The 23090-nt window shown below is 44.2% G+C and overlaps 1 protein-coding gene, 1 non-coding gene and 1 pseudogene across 12 annotated transcripts in view; 1 reads left to right on the forward strand and 2 right to left on the reverse strand.

Annotated features, from left to right (window-relative positions):
- The first annotated feature begins 2543 nt into the window (after window positions 1-2543).
- Window positions 2544-23090, forward strand: part of POLE2 (DNA polymerase epsilon 2, accessory subunit) — a 46113-nt gene continuing 25566 nt past the window's right edge. For 6 of the 11 annotated variants that reach the window (XM_063644588.1, XM_055289479.2, XM_055289481.2 and 3 more), the window contains exons 1-6: window positions 2544-2639; window positions 7726-7826; window positions 11800-11875; window positions 17500-17577; window positions 17713-17806; window positions 22438-22512. In XM_063644588.1, coding sequence (XP_063500658.1) covers window positions 2572-2639; window positions 7726-7826; window positions 11800-11875; window positions 17500-17577; window positions 17713-17806; window positions 22438-22512 — 492 coding nt within the window. In that variant the 5' untranslated portion in view covers window positions 2544-2571. Of the gene's footprint in view, window positions 2640-7725; window positions 7827-11799; window positions 11880-17499; window positions 17578-17712; window positions 17807-22437; window positions 22513-23090 lie in introns of those variants that run through there. The other 5 variants (XM_055289482.2, XM_063644591.1, XM_063644590.1 and 2 more) reach the window with 4 other exon arrangements.
- Window positions 6393-6515, reverse strand: LOC129489056 (U6atac minor spliceosomal RNA). Its single transcript, XR_008659875.1, has one exon. It is a non-coding gene; the product is annotated as a U6atac minor spliceosomal RNA (small nuclear RNA).
- Window positions 14011-17438, reverse strand: LOC129487317 (serine/threonine-protein kinase 16-like; annotated as a pseudogene).

Raw genomic sequence — 23090 nt, forward strand, 5'->3', positions numbered from 1 at the left:
GCCTGTAGTCCCAGCTCCTCGGGAGGCTGAGGCAGGAGAATGGCCTGAACCCGGGAGGCGGAGCTTGCAGTGAGCCGAGATCGCGCCACTGCACTCCAGCCTGGGTGACACAGCAAGACTCCGTCTCAAAAAAAAAAAAAAAAAAAAAAAAAAAAAAAAATTTATGAGAGAAAGAGAATTATGATTGGGAAAATTTATGGGAAAAGGGGAATTGTGAGGTCAGATTGTGAGAGAAAGCTGGGCAACTGGAATTATTTTCTCTCCAATTTCTTAATATAAAAAATAGCAAACCATAAACAGTTGAAAAAATAGTTCAAGGAGTACCTGTGTATCTTCCACTCCAGGTTAATAATTATTAATAATACCATACTAGCTTTATGTTTGTTGGAATGTGTCTTTTTCATTTTGTTAAATTATTTGAGAGTGGGAGTGCCTTATGGAGAAAATACATGTGATAAATAAGCTTCCTTCAGCTATGAGTTATAGGGCTTTCGGCCCTGAGTACAGTGTTAACGAATCACAATATAAAGATGTCTTTAAATAAAAACACACATAAAACAAGGTTATATATTGTTCAGTTGATGCAAACATTGTCACCAGAGGCTCATAGGAACCTAATTCTGTACTTCCCCTAGTAGCAATGGTTTAGTATTCAATAATTATTTGTTGGTGGCTACTTATAAAATCTAACTATCACAGGTACAGTAATGAGAATTAACTATATGTCTTTCTATTCCTATTTCCTATCCTTTCTTACATAAAAATTAAAAATTTCTTTGTACTTTTTGTCTTTGAAAAATATTTCACTAAATAAAGAGAACTGTGTTCAAAAATCACTTGTGATGTTATGTTACCAATTTAATATACAATTAGGTGTATTAGTTTTAGTATGCATTCAATTTTAAGCTCACCTTTTTATTTTCTATTTGTTGAATATGTAAAACATACACATCGATTAAAAGTCTCACTGTAAAGAAAGTTTCCACTTTCATCCCTATCCCCTCACCTCTTTATAGTTAACCATTTTTGTGGTCTCTGGTTTAACCTTCCAGAGTTGTTTTGTTGTTGTTGTTTTGAGACAGAGTCGCGCTCTTGTTGCCTAGGCTGGAGTGCAATGGCGCCATCTCGGCTCACCGCAACCTCCGCCTCCCGGGTTCAAACAATTCTCCTGCCTCAGCCTCCCGAGTAGTTGGGATTACAGGCATGTGCCGGCTAATTTTTTTGTATTTTTGTAGAGACGGGGTTTCTCCATGTTGGTCAGGCTAGTCTCAAATTCCCGACCTCAGATGATCCGCCCACCTCAGCCTCCCAAAATGCTGGGATTACAGGTGTGAACCACCGCGCCCAGCCTTTTTTGTTTTTGAGACAGAGCCTTGCTTTGTTGCCCAGGCTGGAATGGTGGCAAGATCTTGGCTTACTGCACCCTCGGCCTCCAAGGCTCAAGAGATTCTCCTGCCTCAGCCTCCCCAGGAGCTGGGATTACAGGCGCGTGCCACCACGCCTGGCTAATTTCCGTATTTTTTTGTATTTTTTTGGTAGAGATGGGGTTTCACCATGTTGGCCCGGCTGTTCTCGAACTCTTGGCCTCAAGTGATCTGCCAGCGTCGGCCTCCCAACGTTCTGGGATTACAGATGTGAGCCACCGCGCCCAGGCCCAGAGGTTTTTTAAAATGCAAAAACAAATACATGTATTTTTGTTTCCCTTCCTTCATTAAACTTTGCTCTTTTTTGAAAAAGAAAAAAACCCGTATACGTTGGAGGTCATTTTATATTGGTACTGTGAAATCATCCTCCTGTTTTATGAGCCGCGTGTTTACTTACAAGTACTCCATGGTTTAGTCAACTCATTGGAGCAAGCGTTTTGAAGTGTGGCAGATTGACAGTCTACTTGAAATCAGAATAACTGAGTTCAAATCCTGACTCCACCACTTAACTCGTCGTTTAATCTTGAGCAAGTCCTTTACCATTTTTGTGTGTCAGTTTTCTCATCTGTAAAATGAGGCTGTTGTGGAAAAGACAGTAGACAGCTCATTGGGCTGTCATGAGCAACACATCAATTCACACATTTAAAGTGCTTATGATAGTGCATGGCGCAAACGAAGCCCTCAAGTTAAATAAAAATCGGGGTAGGTGGGAGCGATGGAGATTTATAACAGCTTCCGGTAAATGTCGCGGCACAGTATTTCCAGAGCTTGTGCGAAGTAGGGAACCCAACAGCTCTCATGGCCTCGAAATTAGGGGGATCCTGTGTCCGGGAAGCTCGGCCGCAGTCGTGCAATGTCTAGGGCAGCGGTGAGAGCGCTGTGGCTGTCTCAACGCAGCCCGACACCGGGGAAGACGCTCTGGCCCCCAGTTTCCCCGCAGCAAAGGAGCGCGAGGTGGTCTCCCCTTTCAGCCTACTCAGTCCGGGGATGCGAACTGCTAGGTCTAAGTTGCTGAGGCGCAGGCGGCGGGCACCAAGCAGGGATCTTAACAGGGTCGAACGCGACCCGTGCCAGGGCCGGGGGCGGAGCTGGGCCGGGGCGCGCCTGGGAAGAGGCGGAGCTGCGGCGGTGGCGCCAAATCGCGAATATGGCGCCGGAGCGGCTGCGGAGCCGGGCGCTCTCCGCCTTCAAGTTGCGGGGCTTGCTACTCCGTGGGTGAGTGGGCTCGGGCAGCTTGAGGGGCGAAAGGGAAGAGCTGGGGCCTGGCTGCCTCGTGCGGCAGAGGGACGCACCGCGGCGGCTCCCCGCGCGCCGAGATGGGGCTTGACCTTAAATGACAGAGTTCTAAGAAGCAGCCGGGCGCGGTGGCTCACGCCTGTAATCCCAGCACTTTGGGAGGTCGAGGCGGGCGGATCACGAGGTCAGCAGATCGAGACCATCCTGGCCAACATGGTGAAGACCCATCTCTACTAAAAATACAAAAATTAGCTAGGCGTGGTGGCGCGCGCTTGTAGTCCCAGTTACTCGGGAGGCTGAGGCAGGAGAATCGCTTGAACCCAGGAGGAGGAGGTTGCGGTGAGCCGATTTCGTGGCACTGCACTCCATCCTGGCGACAGAGAGAGACTCCATTAAAAAAAAAAAAGTTCTAAGAAGCGAGGTGGATCTTGAGGCTGCCGTGCCTTCTTTGGTTTCCCCGACCCATGCGAGGAGTTTAATATTTCTTCTAGGCGGGCCGAGGCTCTTCTGCACATGTCAAACTGAGCCCGAGAAGCTGCAACCTGTCTATGGCAGCCAGTTATTAGCATTGTGACCTGGACAGCTCTCAGGCTCGCGGGAGGGTTGCTGAGACGTAAGATCAGAGACCCGAGAAAGCCTACTTGCACGTCTGCAGTTGCCAATTTATGTGAAAGTCAGGTTTCCTGGGCATATCCGTGTTTTTGAGGACCTATAGAACATACGAACCTTTCCAAGATTTCTCTCATTAAATGTGCTCCGTGTTTTAGAGTTCTATGTGTGTGTGTGTGTGTGTGTGTGTATTTTTTTTTTTTTTTTTTTTGAGACATAGTCTCACTCTCGCCCAAGCTGGAGGGCAGTGATGCGAACTTGACTTACTGCAGCCTCAACCTCCTGGGCTCAAGCAGCTGGGACTACAGGCGTGGGCCACCATACCTGGCTAATTTTTTGTTGTTGTATTTTTTGTAGAGATGGGGTCTGGCTATGTTGCCCAGCCTGGTCTTGAACTCCTGGGCTCAAGTAGTCCTCCCGCTATGGCCTCCCAGAATGCTGGAATTACAGGCGTGAACTACTGCGCCTGGCCTAGAACACAATATTTTATACATATTGAAATACCTGCTGGACTGGATATACCTCTCTGTATCAGTTTTTATTGCTTTTGTGTGTGTAGATTTTTGGTTGTTTTTTGTGAGTTTTATGAGACTTTTAACTGTACTTTGGGTTAGTAGTGGATATGCCTTGGGGGGAAAATAATGAATTTTGTTCAATTGGTCCTTGACATTTTGAAAGCATGAGCAACTGATGAATTAACTTTCTTTTCGCTGATAATTTGACCTAATATTAAGCTTTTGTTCATTAATTATTTCAGTCATAAGTATACTTAAATCTGTTAGCTGCAAAGCACTGTGCTGGGGTAAGGGGGTGCAAGAGAGAGCAAGAGCTTTGTAGGGGGCAGATAGTGTATTCTATTGCTGTGTGAAAAATTACCCTACAACTTAGAGGCTAAAACAGTACACGTTATTTCACATTTTCTGTGGGTTAGAAATTCAGGTGTGGCTTAGTTGGGTCCTCAACTTCAGGGTCTTTTCACAAGGTTGCGGTCAAGAGGGATCATCTCAAATGTTGCCCAGGCAGCATTCGCTTCAAGCTCATTCAGTTGTTGGCAGGATTCAGTTCCTGATTGCCTGGCAGGCTGTTGGCTGGAGGCTACCCTCAGTCCCTTGCCATGTGTGCCCCCAGCATGGCTTCATCGAGAGAGAGAGTCCGCTAGTAACTCTGAAGTAACCTAATGAAGGAAGTGACATCTTGTTATTTTTAAATTTTTTCTTTTTACTTTTAAATTTTACTTTCAAAATTATAGTACAGTAAGTTATTCTATCTCTTTTGCTATATTCTATTTTTAGAAACAAGTTACTAGGTCCAGCCCACACTTAAGGGCAGGGGATTACATAGGTGTAACTACCAGGAGTAATGGATTATTAGGTGCCATCTTAGAAGTCTGTCTACCATGGATATTAAATGACTATTTTACAGCTATTTAATCTCAATTGTGAAAGGGATTCCAGGAAAGAAGTGCTATGAGAGTGTATGATAAGGTTTATAAAGTGCCCTAGAGTCAAGGAAGAACTTCACTGCAGAAGTGGTTTGGGCTGACTGTTAAAGAATGAGCAGGACTTGGCTGGGCGCAGTGGCTCACACCTGTAATCCCAGTACTTTGGGAGGCTGAGGTGGGCGGATCACGAGGTCAGGAATTTGTAGACCAGCCTGACCAACATGGTGAAACCCTGTCTCTACTAAAAATACAAAAAAACCACAAAAAACAAAACAGCAAGGCGTGGTGACACGCACCTGTAATCACAGCTACTCAGGAGGCTGAGGCAGGAGAATCGCTTGAACTCAGGAGGTGGAGGTTGCAGTGAGCCGAGATTGCACCACTGCACTTCATCCTGGGCAAGAGAGCGAGACTCCGTCTCTAAAAAGAAAGAAAGAAAAAAAAGGAAAGAACAGGACCCGACTAGGTGGAGAGAAGAGTGGGAGGAAATGGCCATATAAGGACCCTGAAGCAGGAGAGTGCCAGGAAGGCCAGGGACATGGTATGAGCTTAATGGGATTTGGCAGGGGCAAGATCCTGTATGGCTTTGCAGGCTTTGGTCTATGCTAAGAACTGTCCCAAGATGCACCCAAAATGTATATGATTTTGGGGACTCAGTGGTCAAATATTTATGGACCACCTTCAAGTGTATTTAGAACTCTGTGGAAGGATGGCACAGTTTTAAAGTTATCTATAATATCTATAATAACTCAGTTCTCAGTTATCTATAATAAATTGGAGAGATGCAACACCTACACACAAAACAACTAATAAGCAACCCAATATATAGAACAATTAGTGTTATGACTATAACAATAATATGTGAAATGTTAAGTTGTGTGCTACAAATACAGAATGGCATGTAATTAGCTAATTGTTTCATATTGTAATCAGCAATAATATTGATGTGAGGTGTAAAGTTGTGTGCTACAAATACAGAATGGCATGTAATGGCATGTAACTAGTTAATAATGTTCATTCTGATCATTATTGGGATTTAAGTAAGGAATTAATGTGATTTTATTTATTTATTTATTTATTTATTTATTTTCTGAGACGGAGTCTCGCTCTGTCGCCCAGGCTGGAGTGCAGTGGCGCAATCTCGGCTCACTGCAAGCTCCGCCTCCCGGGTTCACGCCATTCTCCTGCCTCAGCCTCTCCGAGTAGCTGGGACTACAGGCGCCCGCCACCGCGCCCGGCTAATTTTTTGTATTTTTTTAGTAGAGACGGGGTTTCACCGTGGTCTCGATCTCTTGACCTCGTGATCCGCCCGCCTCGGCCTCCCAAAGTGCTGGGATTACAAGCGTGAGCCACCGCGCCCGGCTATTTATTTTTTTTGAGACGGAGTTTCTCTGTCGCCCAGGCTGGAGCGTAGTGGTGCGATCTCTGCTCACTGCAAGCTGCGCCTCTCAGGTTCACGCCGTTCTCCCTCCTCAGCCTCCCGAGTAGCTGGGACTACTGGTGCCCGCCACCATGCTCGGCTAATTTTGTTTTTGTATTTTTAGTAGAGATGGTGTTTCACCGTGGTAGCCAGGATGGTCTCGATTTCCTGACCTTGTGATCTGCCCGTCTTGGCCTCCCAAAATGCTGGGATTACAGGCGTGAGCCACTGCATGCCCAGCCGTGATTTTTTTTTTTTTTTTTTTAAGTGATGGTCAGACTCCATGAAGCAGGTGGCAATGCCTTACCATATGCAGTATTGTCAGGCCCGAGGGCCTCTTCCATCTTTGTCAAGTGGAGTGCCAACCTCTCCTTTCGTATAACACAAATTCATGTGATTTTAATGAGTGTTGCTTCTATGATTATATTCAAATGTCATAGTTTTTTAAAGCCTTTTTTTTTTTTTTTTTTTTTGTTTTGTTTTGAGACAGAGTCTCGCTCTGTCGCCCAGGCTGGAGTGCAGTGGCGCGATCTCGGCTTACTGCAAGCTCTGCCTCCTGGGTTCACGCCATTCTCCTGCCGCAGTCTCCCGAGTATGTGGGACTACAGGCACCCGCCACCATGCCTGGCTAATTTTTTTGTGTTTTTAGTAGAGACAGGGTTTCATCATGTGTTAGCCAGAATGGTCTCGATCTCCTGACCCCGTGATCCGCCTGCCTTGGCCTCCCAAAATGCTGGGGTTACAGGCGTGAGCCACCGCGCACGGCCAAGCCTATTTTTTTTCTTATTTTACAATTGAAAACAGTGATTATTGGAATTTACTTTGAACAAGTGCATTATCAAATTAAATATATGAGGCCGGACGCGGTGGCTCACGCCTGTAATCCCAGCACTTTGGGAGGCCGAGGCGGGTGGATCACGAGGTCAGGAGATCGAGATCATCCTGGCTAGCATGGTGAAACCCCTGTCTCTACTAAAAATACAAAAAAAAATTAGCCGGGCGCGATGGTGGGCGCCTGTAGTCCCAGCTACTCGGGAGGCTGAGGCAGGAGAATGGCGTGAACCCGGGAGGGCGGAGCTTGCAGTGAGCGGAGATCGCGCCACTGCACTCCAGCCTGGGCGACAGAGCGAGACTCAGCCTCAAAAAAAAAAAAAAAAAAAAAAAAAAAAAAAAAAAAAAAAAATTAAATATATGAGTGTCTGTTATGTTCAGGATATGGTGCTTGACATTGAAACAGATGGACTCTTGCCTTAAATGTAGGGTAGTACGTAATACAAGGCTAATGTGATATATCAGATCTAAGGTATATGTAAATGGGATTTTTAACAATTTCAGAAGAAAGGGGAGATTGCAGCAGGTAGAGCTGGTCTAGGAAAGCTTCTTAGAGGGAGGATGTGATTTGAGGCTTTATGTTAGCAAGGCATAGGAGGATGATTTTGTTCAGAAAGCACAGGAAAGATGAGTGCTACTTGAAGAGAGAAGTTAGTGGTTCTTCCTTTCAATGCCAGATTGATGAGTGTTTGCTGCTTTTTGGCAGAAAACTTTTAGCCTTTAATTACTAATTACCTGCCTCATTTTTTCTTTCCTTTTCTTAGTGAAGCTATTAAGTACCTCACAGAAGCTCTTCAGTCTATCAGTGAATTAGAGCTTGAAGATAAACTGGAAAAGATAATTGATGCAGTTGAGAAGCAACCCTGTAAGTAATATTTTCTGATAACTCCTAAATTGTTAATATAGTTCTGCATCTTCAGTTAGATGTATAGATTTAAATTGAAGTTGAGGATTCAGTATTAAGATGTCCCAGTGTTATAAGATGTATGCATGGTAGCATTTCTTCCCAAGGGGTAATACCTTTAGTTTAATTTTTTTTCTTTCTTTTTTGGGATGGAGTCTCGCTCTGTTGCCCAGGCTGGAGTGCAATGGTGCTATCTTGGCTCACTGCAACCCCCACCTCCCTGGTTCAAGCAATTTTCCTGTCTCAGCCTCCTGAGTAGGTGGGATTACAGGCACACACCTCCATGTCAGGCTAATTTTTTGTATTTTAGTAGAGTTGGGGTTTCACTGTGTTGCTCAGCCTGGTCTCGAACTCCTGGGCTGACGCAGTCCACCCGCCTTGGCCTCCCAAAGTGCTAGGATTACAGGCGGGAGCCACCATGCCCGGCCTTCTTTTTTCTTTTTTCTTTTTCTTTTTTTTTTTGAGACCGAGTCTCACTCTGTCGCCCAGGCTGGAGTGCAGTGGCGCAATCTCGGCTCACTGCAAGCTTGCCTCCCGGGTTCACGCCATTCTCCTGCCTCAGCCTCTCCGAGTAGCTGGGACTACAGGCGCCTGCCACCACGCCCGGCTAATTTTTTTTGTATTTTTAGTAGAGACGGGGTTTCACTGTGGTCTCGATCTCCTGACCTCGTGATCCTCCTGCCTCGGCCTCCCAAAGTGCTGGGATTACAAGCGTGAGCCACCGCGCCCGGCCTTCTTTTTTATTTTAACTGTTGATGACATCCAAACCTTTAGTTTAGTTGGAACCTCAGGATGATCCCCAAGGGCCCTTTTATAGTTCCTCTCCCCCTGTGGAGGTGTCACCACTGTGTTTCCTGCACTTGGCTTCTGATTTTGATCTGGTCCTTTACGGTCACTTTGTCTCTCCTAGTGGCTATTACCATGTCTTATTTAAGTCAGGTACTCCTAAATGTTTGGGAGGAAAAAAAGAAGAGTAAAGTAAGCAGAGCTGCCATCTCTTCTTGATTTCTTCAGGGATTTTTTTTTTTTAATAGAATGGCTAGTCATTTTAACTTAATTTTGTAAGTCTAAGTTAAAGGGCAGAGACAGTAACTTTTCAATAAAAAGCAGTTCTACTAATGCACTGATAATGAGTATACTAAACAGAGTTGGAAAGCATTTTACTGAAAGCAGACTATAGAAAATAGACTTTTTTTTTTTCCAAGAAGGAGTCTTGCACTGTCACCAGGCTGGAGTGCAGTGGCATGATTTCGGCTCACTGCAACCTCCGCCTCCTGGGTTCAAACAATTCTCCTACCTCAGCCTCCCGAGTAGCTGGGATTACAGGTATGCGCCACCACGCCTGGCTAATTTTTGTATTTTTAGTAGAGACGAGTCTCACTACGTTGGCCAGGCTGGTCTTGAACTCACGACTTCAGGTGATCGCCCACCTCGGCCTCCCAAAGTGCTGGGATTACCAGCGTGAGCCACTGTGCCCAGTGAAAATAGACATTTATACAAAGTTACATAATGCTTGTGATAAGAATAAGTGGGGCCAGGCATGGTGGCTAACACCTGTAATCCCAGCAGTTTGGGAGGCCAAGGCTGGTGGGAACTCCTGAAAATACAAAAATTAGCCAGGCATGGTGGCAGGCGCCTGTAATCCCAGCTCCTTGGGAGGCTGAGGCAGGAGAATCGCTTGAACCTGGGAGGCAGAGGTTGCAGTGAGCTGATTATGCCACCGCACTCCAGATTGGGTGACAGAGTGTGGTTACGTCTCAAAAAAAAAAAAAAAAAAGAATAAGTGGATTTCAAGAAAAGCACATTCTATAAAAGATGGTCATTTTTTTCTTGAGTATACCAAAGTTATGAAACATAAGGTGACCCAGGAAGGTAGAGGTTTGGGAACTCCTTCAAGGCATTTCCTTTCTACACACTGCTTCCCTCCTCTCCCCTGGCCCCCCTTTTTTGTTTTTGGTGAGAGGGGGACAGAGTCTCACTCTGTCGCCTAGGCTGGAGTGCAGCGGTGCCATCTCGGTTCACTACAACTTCTGCCTCCCAGGTTCAAGCAATTCTTCTGTCCCAGCCTCCTGAGTAGCTGGGACTACAGGTGCTCGCCACCCAGCTAATTTTGTATTTTTGGTAGAGACAGGGTTTCACCATATTGGTCAGGCTGGTGTTGAACTCCTGACCTCAGGTAATCCACCCACCTTGGCCTCCCAAAGTGCTGGGATTACGGGCGTGAGCCACCGCGCCCGGCCCCTCCTCTCCTTCTTCATGTTCTTTTTTGGAAATTCACATCTGTTGAAACATTCCCAAAGAAGCTAGAATGGGGCCACCAATACATGAACTAAACCGCTGTTCCACTGTTTTATGATTTGCAGTCCATTTCAGCCGTATACTTGGGGGAGTTTTCTGAGACACCTCTCTATTCAACCTGTCAGTAAAACTGTATCAGCATGTTTCCTCTTGCCACTGCCACACTGCCATAGGGATTCAGGGACCTTTTTGTTAAATACTTAATACCACAAGCATGGGCCTGGAAAGAAGAAATGCTCTTCCCCTCGGAAAAAAAGTCTGATATTTATAGCACCCTGAGGATAGAAGTGGGTATGGCTCACTCTCCACTTGATCTTAGCCAAAAGGCTGAGAAGTGCCGAGTTCACTCTTAATGTTACATAGATGCTAGTCACTTCAATTATATAGGAAGAAACATACTCTGTGATACAGGATAAATGGTTATTATATCTCATTGTCATTCCTAAAGGCAGAATTTTACATATACCTTTGCTTAAAAAATTCCTTTACAGTTGAAAATTTAGAAAATGGTACTTGTCTCACGCCTGTAATCCCAGCATTTTGGGAGGCCGAGGCGGGCAGATCACGAGGTCAGGAGATCGAGACCATCCTGGCTAACGTAGTGAAACCCCGTCTCTACTAAAAATACAAAAAATTAGCTGACAGAGCGAGACTCCGTCTCAAAAAAAAAAAAAAAAAGATACTTGTCCCTGTGTACATTGATTTAAGATGGCACATGGTATTTTGCTTGACAACATATCAAAGTGATTAAAAGAGCCCACTCTGGAATCAGTCCTGGGTTTTTGTTGCTTTCTATCTCTTCTAGTTTTTGGGCAAAATTTTCAACCTCTTAAAGTTGTATTTTCCCTATCTGTAAGATATGGGCATATTAACATCAGTCTTACAGGACATCTACGCAATGGAATAATACTTGTAAATAAAGTACTGAGCATGGTGCCACACATTTACTCAATGCTTAATAAGTGGTAGCTGCTATTGTTACTATTGTTACTATCATGCTCATTGAAATTGAGCAGTTATGATGATAATGTTATACTAATGTAACCTTATTAAAACTGGGAGCTTAGGGAATTTTTTTTTTTTTTTTTTTTTTTTGAGATAGTATCTCACTCTGTGGCCCAGGCTGGAGTGCCAGTGGCATGATCACAGCTCACTGCAGCCTCCACCTCCCTGGGCTCAGGTGATCTTGGCCTCCTGAGTATCTGGGACCACAGGCATGTGCCACCACACCCAGCTAAGTTTTGTATTTTTTGTAGAGATGGGGTTTCACCATGTTGTCTGGGCTGGTCTCAAACTCCTGGGCTCAAGCCATCCTCCTGCCTCGGCCTCCCAAAGTATTAGGATTATAGGTGTGAGCCACCGACCGTGGCTCAGAAATGTTCTTATAACTAACCAGGGTTTAGAAAATTAAGGCATTTGACTGTATATTAAGGTATTGTAACTTTGAGTGTGGAAAATTAAGGTATTTGAGATAAGGCTTTTGTTATGGTTCTGACCTAACACTTTTTTTCTCCAAAAACTGTATAATGAGAATCTCAGTATTAATATTTGCAAATTATTTTTGGGAAAAGAGCTGTCTGTGGAAAGAACTAATTTTTTTTGTTTTTAAATTTTGACTTTGAAATTCTCTTTTCAGTGTCATCAAACATGATTGAACGATCTGTGGTGGAAGCAGCAGTCCAGGAATGCAGTCAGTCTGTTGATGAAACTATGTATGTGGGTACAGTTTAACTTTTTTCCTCCTTGGAGGTGTTATTGAGCACTTATTTTTAATTATTGTCTTGGAAAATTATTAGTGATCAACATTTCCACAGTGGTTACTATTGTTATTTCTGTATGTCTTTTAAAATAATGGCTTTCTTTGCAAACCTCATTATTAAATGACTCATCTTTACTGGTTTTTCCTAGGATTTGAGGTTACAATGTTGCTTGTACCATTCATTACTAACTTTTGCTGCCTACCCAACCGGTCAATCTGACTTTTTATTCTGTATGCTACAAATGAGTTGAATTGAAATGAATATTCAGAAGTATAATTTACTTTGCTTTTAGGAAAGTACCATGTCTAGAGAAGTTCAGCAACTTTACTTGGTCACATGGTGAATGGCAAATGAGGGTAGGACCTCAGTTTTGTGACTCCACTATGTCATGTTTTTAGGTTTAAGAATTTATATGGCAGTAATTCTTCTGGGTTTTATTTCTCTGAATATCCCTCTTTCCTCTTGATATGATACTTCTATACAAATTCATGGCATTGAACTGGAAGGAAAACACTGGGGAAAATGCGCTGAGAGACATTTTTAACATTGCCACTTCTTTCCTATTTGGGGCAATGGAGATGATTGAAAGGAGTCATTATCTTTAGTCAGAAGTTATAATCTTCTCCCTGTCAGAACTTATTTTTTTATTTTTATTTTTATTTTTTTTTTGAGGCAGAGTCTCGCTGTCGCCCAGGCTGGAGTGCAGTGGCGCAGTCTCGGCTCACTGCAAGCTCTGCCTCCCGGGTTCACGCCATTCTCCTGCCTCAGCCTCCCGAGTAGCTGGGACTACAGGCGCCCGCCATTTCGCCCAGCTAATTTTTTTTTTTTGTCTTTTTAGTAGAGACGGGGTTTCACTGTGTTAGCCAGGATGGTCTCGATCTCCTGACCTTGTGATCCACCCGCCTCGGCCTCCCAAAGTGCTGGGATTACAGGCGTGAGCCACCGCAACCGGCCCCTGTCAGAACTTATAACTGCTAAAAACAAAATAGAGAAATTGAAGATTTTTAATTTTACCCTTGGAAACTCATTTAAAATACTATAGTGTGACCAGATACAGTGGCTTATTCCTGTAATCCCAGCACTTTGGGAGGCCAAGATGGGTGGATCACTTGAGGTCAGGAGTTCAAGACCAGCCTGGCCAACATGGTGAAACCCCATCTCTACTAAAAATACAAAAAGTAGCCGGGTGGTAGTGGGGTGCACCTGTAATCCCAGCTACTTGGGAGGCTGAGACAGGAGAATTGCTTGAGCCTGCAAGGTGGAGGTTGCAGTGAGCTGAGATCACGCCACTGCACTCTAGTCTGGGTGACAGATTGAGACTCTGTCTCAAAAAAAAATAAATAAAATAAATACTACAGTGTAATGAATGTTCCTATAGCCATCAATAGAAATTCAAAATGATTGTACTGAAGTTTGATTATTATTCTAAAATAGACATTACTCGTTGTTTACCCTAAAATTACCTGTTATTTATTTACTTATTTTCCCCCACACCAATCTGCATTCACTTTCTTCTTCTGTTTATACATTCTCTTGCTCCCAGATTTGGAGGCAGAACGTAATATGAGCTCAACAGTCTTGCACAGAGCCATGTATCATATCCCATCAGTTTTCCTTTTCCCAACCCCTGTTCCACCCCCACTCAGTAAAGCCTCTTGTCCAGGTGTTGCTCTTGGGGGTAAGAAAGCAGAAAAGCAGGCTGGGCGCAGTGGCTCATACCTGTAATCCCAGCACTTTGGGATGCCGAGGTGGGCAGATCACCTGAGGTCAGGAGTTCGAGACCAGCCTGGCCAACATACAGTGAAACTCCATCTCTACTAAAAAATACAAAAATTAGCTGGGCATGGTGGTGCATGCCTGTAGTCCCAGCTATTTGGGAAGCTGAGGCAGGAGAATCGCTTGAACCGGGGAGGCAGAGGTTGCAGTGAGCCAAGATTGTGCCACTCTGCTCCAGCCTGGACGACAGAGTGAGACTTGTCTCTCAAAAAAAAAAAAAGAAAGAAAGAATGGGTAGAGATTCCAGTGAGGGATGGGAGCCTCTTTCCAAGGCACAAGGGGCCACCTTCTCAACATGGCCACTGCTTTGTTCAGATTTGGGCAGTGTGCTGGCCAGGAGCTGGGGGCTGCAGTACCTCCAGCTAACTGAGGAGGTAAGCATTGTGAGGGTGCTGCTGCAGGTCCACAGTCATCATTGAGTCCAGGAGCTGCCACACTCCTGAAGAATGCATGGGGCTTTGTGGGATGCTGAGTTGGTTCTGCACAGCAAGGGCCACACTGTCACGTTTCTTGAACACCATTTCGTAAGGGCCTTCCCCAAACATTGTGGCATATATCACACAGCCCAGGGACCAGACATCAGTCTGTTCATCGGTGACACAGTGACTGCTCAGTGAAGAGCTCTAGGGCTTAGTAGGAGATGGTGCACTGCTGGGTCGCCTAGTCCTGCAGGGTCAGGGCCTGGTGGGAGCCCTTCATGTGAGGCATGCTTGATTCATGGCATCCAAGTCTTAAAACTGGCTGTCCCTCGTCTCCAAGCAAGATAGTGGTGGGCTTCAGGTCCCTGTGGGCCTAACCCTTGGCATGAATGGCCTCATGGCTGCTGTAGATACCCAGCAGCAGCTGAAGGATTTGATCCTAAGTCAGGAAGTTGCCATCCTTCGGCCTTTCTCTCCATTCTACAGTATACCTCTCTTAAAGAACGGAAGCAGCAGCCAGGCCTCATGCTTAGCACTCTACTCCCTCAGACAGTAAGCCGTGAGGTAAAGGATGTTGGGGTTATTGAAGAGGTGATGCATATTTGCTTCTTGGCTGGGCCTCCTCCCGGTCCTGCTGCTCGTGACACAGGATTCACTTCAGGGCTTAGAAGTGTCCATCCTGTAACCCCTCCACTAGGTCCACATAGCTGAACCCACTCTCCCCCAGGTTCTGGATGAAGAAATAGCTATTGTCAATAATGACATTTCCCTAAGAGCAGGCACACAGTGCATGGCCTGTGATGTCTCAGTCATCCTCCTCAAGGACTGTCTGAGGCTCCCAAAGGGCTTGTCCAGGGTGAGTGGGCTCTTCCAGGCAATGCACTAAGCGCCCAGGGATCATGATTCTCATCTAGAGTAAACAGGTCCTGGTGACGCCAGTTCCAACAAGGGTGGGGTCAGGTGCCTTAAAGCCTCAGGGCACATAGCAACGACCAGGCTGCCTCCTCCAACCCCAGCCCACCTTTGGGCAGCTCCTGCTCCCACACCTGTCAGGCTTCAAAGGCAGGGCACAGGGTAGTTTCAGAGGAGGTGCGAGGCTCAGGCCCATCCCTGGCCTCAGTGCGCAGTGCCTGGGTCCACCAGCCTGCACTCCTCACTGACCTGGCTCGGCTATTTCTGTCAGGCTGTTTATATGTTATAGCCAGCCTACATGGAGGTCCAGTGGGGACTGAACGGTTAAAGGATTTTTGTACCTTCAATTGTCAGAGAGTCATTATATCATACCACAATAGAGGCTCTTGTTCGCATAGATGAAGAGATGGCATGAGAAGTTCAATAACTTAGTCAGACTGATCCACTAGAAAATAGTGGAGCAGTGTCTGGAGTCTAGGTTTTCCTCAAGTTAAGTGATTCTCAGCTACTCTATACTTGTTACCTCTCCTCTAGGGTAGCATGAATCTTTTTTGATCATTTTCAATTTGGGAGATAAACATGTAATTTTAGGAAAGATTTTTGGGTTGGGATATTTATACAATAGTGCTGTGGAAATTTTTAACTTCTTTTAAACATGGTTATATTATTAAAAGTATCTGAAATTAAATACTTTTTTTTGGTCTTCCATCTCTAACACTATATATATATAGTATAAGTCTGAAAGGTATGGCCAGAATTGGGTAGGGGGAGTTCTTTTTCCATTGTATAACTTTTCCTGGGACACTTTTGCATAACATTTTAGATTTGGCAGGGCGCGGTGGCTCACGCCTGTAATCCTAGCACTTTGGGAGGCCAAGGCAGGCAGATCATGAGGTCAGGAGTTTGAGACCAGCCTGGCCAACACAGTGAAAACCCGTCTCTACTAAAAATACAAAAATTAGCTGGGCGTGCTGGAGGGTGCCTGTAATCCCAGCTACTTGGGAGGCTGAGGCAGGAGAATCACTTGAACCCAGGAGGCAGAGGTTGCAGTGAGCCGAGATCATGCCACTACACTCCAGCCTGGGCAACAGAACTAGACTCCATCTCAGACAAACAAACAACAAACAAAAAACATTTTAGATTTTTAAAATTGTTGGGGTTGGGCGTGGTGGTTCATGCCTATAATCCTAGCAGTTTGGGAGGCTGAGGCAGGCGGATCACTTGAGGTCAGGAGTTTGAGACCAGCCTGGCCAAAATGAAAACCCTGTCTCTACTAAAAATACAAAAATTAGCTGGGTGTGGTGGCACATGCCTGTAATCCCAGCTACTTGAGAGGCAGGAGAATCGCTTGAGGCTGGGAGGAAGAGGTTGCAGTGAGCCAAGATCACACCCCAGCCTGGGCATCAGAGTGAGACGGTCTCAAAAAACAAGACAAAAACAAAAACAAAAAAATAAAAATTGTTGGAACTTAATCATATCCTTTAATAATACTGTAGCTCATGGCCGGGCGCGGTGGCTCATGCCTGTAATCCCTGCACTTTGGGAGGCTGAGGCGGGTGGATCACCTGAGGTTGGGAGTCAGTGACCAGCCTGACCAACATAAAGAAATCCCGTCTTTGTTAAAAATACAAAATTAGCCGGGCGTGGTGGTGCATCCCTGTAATCCCACCTACTCGGGAGGCTGAGGCAGGAGAATCTCTTGAACCCTGGAGGCGGAGGTTGTGGTGAGCCAAGACTGAGCCATTGCACTCCAGCCTGGGCAACAAGAGCGAAACTCTGTCTCAAAAAAAAAAAAAAAAAAATACTGTAGCTCATAAGAGTAGTACATATAGGGAGAGATTTCTTTAAGATGTGACTATTGTTTATATAATTGTTCTTTTTCAACAGATGAAATTCTTAACTGGAAGTTAACTTGATTAATTTTTTTTTCTTGTGAGTTTTGGCAATGCATTCTTGTCCCTTGAGATGAAAATGCACAAGCTAAACATTTTACCCCCATAGTATTTTTGACACTATAAGAAATTATGGGCTGGGCATGGTGGCTCACATCTATAATACCAGCACTTTGGGAGGCCGAGGTGAGTGGATTTCCTGAGATTGGGAGTTTGAGATCAGCCTGACCAATATGGAGAAACCCCGTCTCTACTAAAAATACAAAATTAACTGGACATGGTGGTGCATGCCTGTGATCCCAGCTACTTGGGAGGCTGAGGCAGGAGAATCGCTTGAACCCAGGAGGCGGAGGTTGCAGTGAGCCAATATCCTGCCATTGCACTCTAGCCTGGGCGACAATAGCGAAACTCTGTCTTAAAAAAAAAAAAAAAAGAAAAAGAGAAAGAAATTGTATGCCTGGCCTGAGAAAATGTGAAAAGTGTGTTATTACAAAGACTTACAATGCAAGTTATCATGTTCACCTAGAGTACTTATGTTTTAGTAAATCAGGTCTGTGTTTTGTGGGATGTTTTTCAGAGAGCACGTTTTCAATATCATAGGAGCATTTGATATTCCACGCTTTGTGTACAATTCAGAAAGAAAAAAATTTCTTCCGTAAGTATGTCATTCACTGATTTTAAATTAATTTCAAATGTACTTTTTTTTTTTCAGAAGGTATCGACTCTTGCTTCACTTTTGGCTCACCTTTGTGTATTATGATAGTCAAAAATAGGCATTCTTTTTTTCTAGTCTGTTAATGACCAACCACCCTGCACCAAATTTATTTGGAACAGCAAGAGATAAGGCAGAGATGTTTCGTGAGCGATATACCATTTTGCACCAGGTAAGTTTGGTAGGGGGCGGAGGGGAGGATACTAGGTAAACTGAGAGAAAAGGAGACTGTTTCAGTTTAGGGAAATCTCAGGGATATTGAAAGAATGGAATTTTGTGGTCCAAAGTTGGTCATTCAATAAACTGTTATTAAGATTTCTGTGATTGAGACCATGTAGAAGATACAGAGATGAAAAAGGTATTTTCCCCTTAACAACAATGATGATGGTAAAAATAGTAGTTACCATTTAATACATGATATGCCAGTTGCCAGTTAGCACTTAACATACATTATTTACCTCATTTAATCCTCATAATACTAATAATGTGTAAATGCTATTATTATCCCCATTTTACAGATGAGGAAACTGAGGCTTAAAGAAGTTTAGTAATTTGCCCATAGATCGCATATAGTAAGACAGGATTTTAATCCAGCCTGACTCTAAAGCCCAACCATTGCCTACTATACTTTACTACCTTCAAGTAGCTTACAGCCTATGAAGTCATAGACATTTGTGCAAATACATAAAGTAGAATTTTATATGTGCTATAAAAGAGATACAAACAATGTATTCAATAGAAAAATCAGGGACAGCTTCAAGGAAATGATGGCATTTGGCATGGACCTAGATTGCTTTAATCTTATGGAAGTGGGGAAAAGGTGGTGGTGATTGTGAACAAAGGTACAGCAAAAAATGGACTCTGTGCAGGGAATGATGAGAAAATCAGGAGTAGCGTGGGATCAGTTTGGAAAGGCAAGTGGGAGCCACATTGTAGGAGCACTTTGGATGCCACCCTTGGGAGTTGGGACTGTTGTCCTTGTGTGAGGTGTTTTGGAATACCAGAGAAACTCAGTCACAGCCAGGTTTTTTGAGTGCTTCCTCCACCAGCAGATATGGGGATGACTTAGAGTGTGAGAGAAGTCTTCTAGGAGTCTGTGGTATTAGTCTTGGCATAAATTATAGCCTGGGTGAAGGAAGTGGCAAGGGGTGTAGAATGAGGGCATCACACTGAAGCAGCAGAAACTATAACACATGGTGACCGTCTGGATGTGAAGGAGAAGGGAGGGGGTGAAGAATCAGAGATGAGTAAGGCCTAGAGTCTGAGAGAGCAGAACATAGAATAATATGTTAAACAGGAAAAAGAGAATGTTTGTAGAAGGTGATGGCAGGTTCTGTTTTAAGCATTTGAGTTAAGATTGCAAGGAGAGTATCAAGTGAAGTATACATCTGGAGCTAAGGAAAGAGAGTTGGTAGCAAGAGAGAGATTTGGGAGCATCTGCATAGAGTAAAAAATGGAACTGCAAGGATGAGACCCTCGGAGAAAGAGAAGTGATAAAAAGACAAGGGAGGCTAGGCGCAGTGGTTCACGCCTGTAATCCCAGCACTTTGGGAGGCCGAGGCGGGTGGATCACCTGAGGTCGGGATTTTGAGACCAGCCTGACCAACATGGAGAAACCCTGTCTCTACTAAAAATACAAAATTAGCTGGGCATGGTGGCGCATGCTTGTAATCCCAGCTACTCGGGAAGCTGAGGCAGGAGAATCGCTTGAACCCGGGAGGTGGAGGTTGTGGTGAGCCGAGATGGTGCCATTGCACTCCAGCCTGGGCAACAAGAGTGAAACTCCGTCTCAAAAAAAAAAAAAAAAAAAAGAGGGGAAGAGGATAGAACTTGGGGGCCAGGCGAGGATGGTGTTATATGGCAGAAGGACAAGAAGGCTTCAAGGAGGAGCAGATGGTCAGCAGTAGGTTAAATAAAGGTTGAAGAGAATGATCTTGAGGAACCAGCATCCTCTGCTGCTTCCATTGCTGACATAGTGTTGCCAGGTTAATCTGTCCCAAGTGTAGCTCTGACCACCTCATGGGTTTTGCACAGAAGTCTTTCAAGGAAATTCACTGCCTATTGAATTAAATGCAGATTATCCTTAATATGTCAGATTTTCTCTCACACATAATTGGCCTAATCTCTACTTTTCCTCTAATCATACTCTGGGCTGGAGCCAAAACTGAAATATGGAATTATTGTTTCTGTTTCACTACTTCTGTGACTTTGTTTATCCTGTTGACTGCTCTTCCCTCTTATCTCCACTGTTGAAACCGTCCTATTTTGGAAGGCTTTTCTCAGATTCCTCCTTTCTGGAGCCCTTCTTGATCTTCAGTTGGATGCAATCTTTTTCTTTTTTATTTTTGAGATGGAGTCTCTGTCGCCTAGGCTAGAGTGCAGTGGTGCAAACTTGGCTCACTGTAACCTCTGCCTCCTGGATTCAAGTGATTCTTCCTCAGACTCCCAAGTAGCTGAGATTATAGGCACATACCACTACACCCAGTTAACTTTTTTATTTTAGTAGAGATGGGGTTTCACCATGTTGGCCAGGCTGGTCTCGAACTCCTGACCTCAAGTGATCTGCCCACTTCAGCCTCCCAAAGTGCTGGGATTACAGGCATGAGCCACCATGCCCAGCTGAATCTCTTTCTGCTCGAACCCAGTAGTACATCTTTTTTTTTTTTTTTTTTTTTGAGGCAGAGTCTTACTCTGTTGCGCAGGCTGGAGTGCAGCGGTGCAATCTCGGCTCACTGCAACCTCCACCTCCTGGGTTCAAGCAATTCTCCTGCCTCCAAGCGATTCTCCTGCCTCAGCCTCCTGAGTAGCTGGGACTACAGGCATGTGCCAAAACGCCCGGCTAATTTTTTGTATTTTTAGTAGAGACGGGTTTCACTGTGTTAGCCAGGATGGTCTCCATCTCCTGACCTTGTGATCCACCCGCCTCGGCCTCCCAAAGTGTTAGGATCACAAGTGTGAGCCACCGCGCCCAGCTGAGTAGTACGTGTTTTATGTCACTGACTGGACTTGGCCCTGCCTTGCATTTGAGGTGCTTATCCCTGTGATCAGACTGTGGATTCCTTGTTTATCTCCTGTGCCACATTTGGCACTGTCCTTTATACAGAGAAGGTGCTCAGTAAACACCACATTTCTTTTTTCTTAAGTATGTTTTGAAGTCTACTCGATTACTGTGGGTGTGCCACTTATCCCTTCTGAGCCTCATTTATTCATCTGTGAAATAAACAGGTTGAAGTTCAGTCCATCCATATTTTCATTGCAATTATCTTCCAGAAAATGAATCTGATGTTATCATTATCCTACTTCAAAATCTTTGTTTCTCATTGTCTATAGGATAAACTTCTTGGCTGGGCAGACAAAGTTCGTATTATCAGGGCTTTTTGAGTTGGAGGTTACAGAAACTCAAATTGATTAAAACTGAAAAAGGAATATATTGGCTTAGCTTGTATTGTGAAGTCTGGAAGTTCACTAGTTTCAAGCCTGGCTGGATTCAGGTGCTCACACAATATCAGCAGGCATCTGTCTCTTTCCATGTCCCAGCTCTTTTAAAAAAATTGATTTTACTTTCAAATAGGTTCTCCCTATAAAGTGACAAAGATCTCCACTAGTAGCCTTAGCAACTCTTGGAAAGAGAGTTCCTCTTTTCTATTAGTTCTAGCAAAAGTCTTGAATCTGTCTCTTTTGAGCCTACCTTGAAGCACTTGCTCATCCTTGAACCAATCACTGGCCAAAGGATGGAGTACTTTCATTTTCTAGGCCTTGAATTCCTATCTATAGAAGGAGGAAGGGGTATCAATCCTACCTAAACTATATGGACTGAGAGTTGGGGAGGGAAGTATCCCCACATGGATCTTACTAATCTCTGGCCTTGTCTCATGTTCTACCTTGTGCACGCCATAATTCAACTGTATTAAACTTTGCATAGCTTCCTAAATACTCTAACTCTTATAATTTCTCTGCCTGAAATGTCTTTTTTTTTTTATTAATTTTTTTTGCATACAAAAACAATAAACATTTTCTAAAAATACATACAAACAAAAAGATGCGTATCAAACATATTAGGAAGGTTGCACATGGGATTTTTTTTTTTTTTTGAGACAGAGTTTCACTCTTGTTCCCTGGGCTGGAGTGCAGTGGCACGATCTTGGCCCACTACAACCTCTGCCTCCTAGTTTCAAGCAATTCTCCTGCCTCAGCCTCCTGAGTAGCTGGGATTACAGGTGCCCTCCACCACACCCAGCTAATTTTTGTATTTTTGGTAGAGATGGGGTTTCACTATGTTGGCCAGGCTGGTCTTGAACTCCTGACCTCAGGTGATCTGCCCTCCTCGGCCTCCCAAAGTACTGGGATTACAGGCGTGAGCCACTGCGCCTGGCCCTGAAATGTCTTATCTCAGCCTCCTTTTGTTTCTTACTACCCAAATCTTATTTATCATCTGGGCTGTGGTTCAGTGGCCCCTTTGGCCTGGGGTACAGTCAGCCCTCACAGTACTTTGTTGTGTGGTGGCACTTCTCTTTCACTCGCCCCAGTGCTCTCAGGGTGACATTTGGTTGTTCTTCATATCCTCAGCCCACAATGTGCTGCTGCCATACATACAATAGACCTTTAAAAATTTTTACTTTTTTTTTTTTTAATTTTAAAACTTACTAGATATTTGTATGTTAAATTATGTGGGTTTTCAAATTTGTTGAGAATAGGTAATAGTGACATTAGTTTAAGGACGATGTTTCATCAGGGCACTATTTTAATGAATCTTATGTTTAAATGTCTGTTTCAGGAATTCATGTGAATCTTTCTTTTTTATAGAGGACCCACAGGCATGAATTATTTACTCCTCCGGTGATAGGTTCTCACCCTGATGAAAGCGGAAGCAAATTCCAGGTTAGAACATTATCCTAGTTATGTAGGGGGTATAAGTGTATAAGTTTAATATTTATTGCTTAATTCTAATTCACTGAATTTTAAATGAAAATAAACTACTGGTAACTGTTTAGCTAACTGGACTGGCTGCATGCCCACTTTTGATACAGTCCATTCCTAGAGTCCTGTGTCCCACAAATCTCTAACAGAAGCTACTGCTTCCTTTGAGAAGGCCCTGATACGATGCTAGCCCCAGATACACTCTGGACTCCAAGATAGATTCCTAGCCCATTTGGATACTACACTGGCTTTCTGAGAATTTTTCAACATTTCTTTTCTTGCCATCACTCATCCCTTAGTGACCGTAACACTAAGGAACTCAAATGCTGGTTCCTTGCCCAACTCATCCCTCAGTGACCACCACACACAGTTATTGAACTAGAATGTGTTATATTGGTTGAAGTGAAAACTTTACTTAAGGTACTAAGGAAACAACATTTATAGAATGAATGAGAGAACACAAATGGCTCCCACAACCTGGGCAACATAGCAAGACCTCATCTTTACAAACAATAAAAAACATTAGCCAGGTGTGGTGT

The sequence above is a fragment of the Symphalangus syndactylus genome, chromosome 8 (assembly GCF_028878055.3).
Source record: "Symphalangus syndactylus isolate Jambi chromosome 8, NHGRI_mSymSyn1-v2.1_pri, whole genome shotgun sequence".
NCBI lineage: Eukaryota > Metazoa > Chordata > Mammalia > Primates > Hylobatidae > Symphalangus > Symphalangus syndactylus.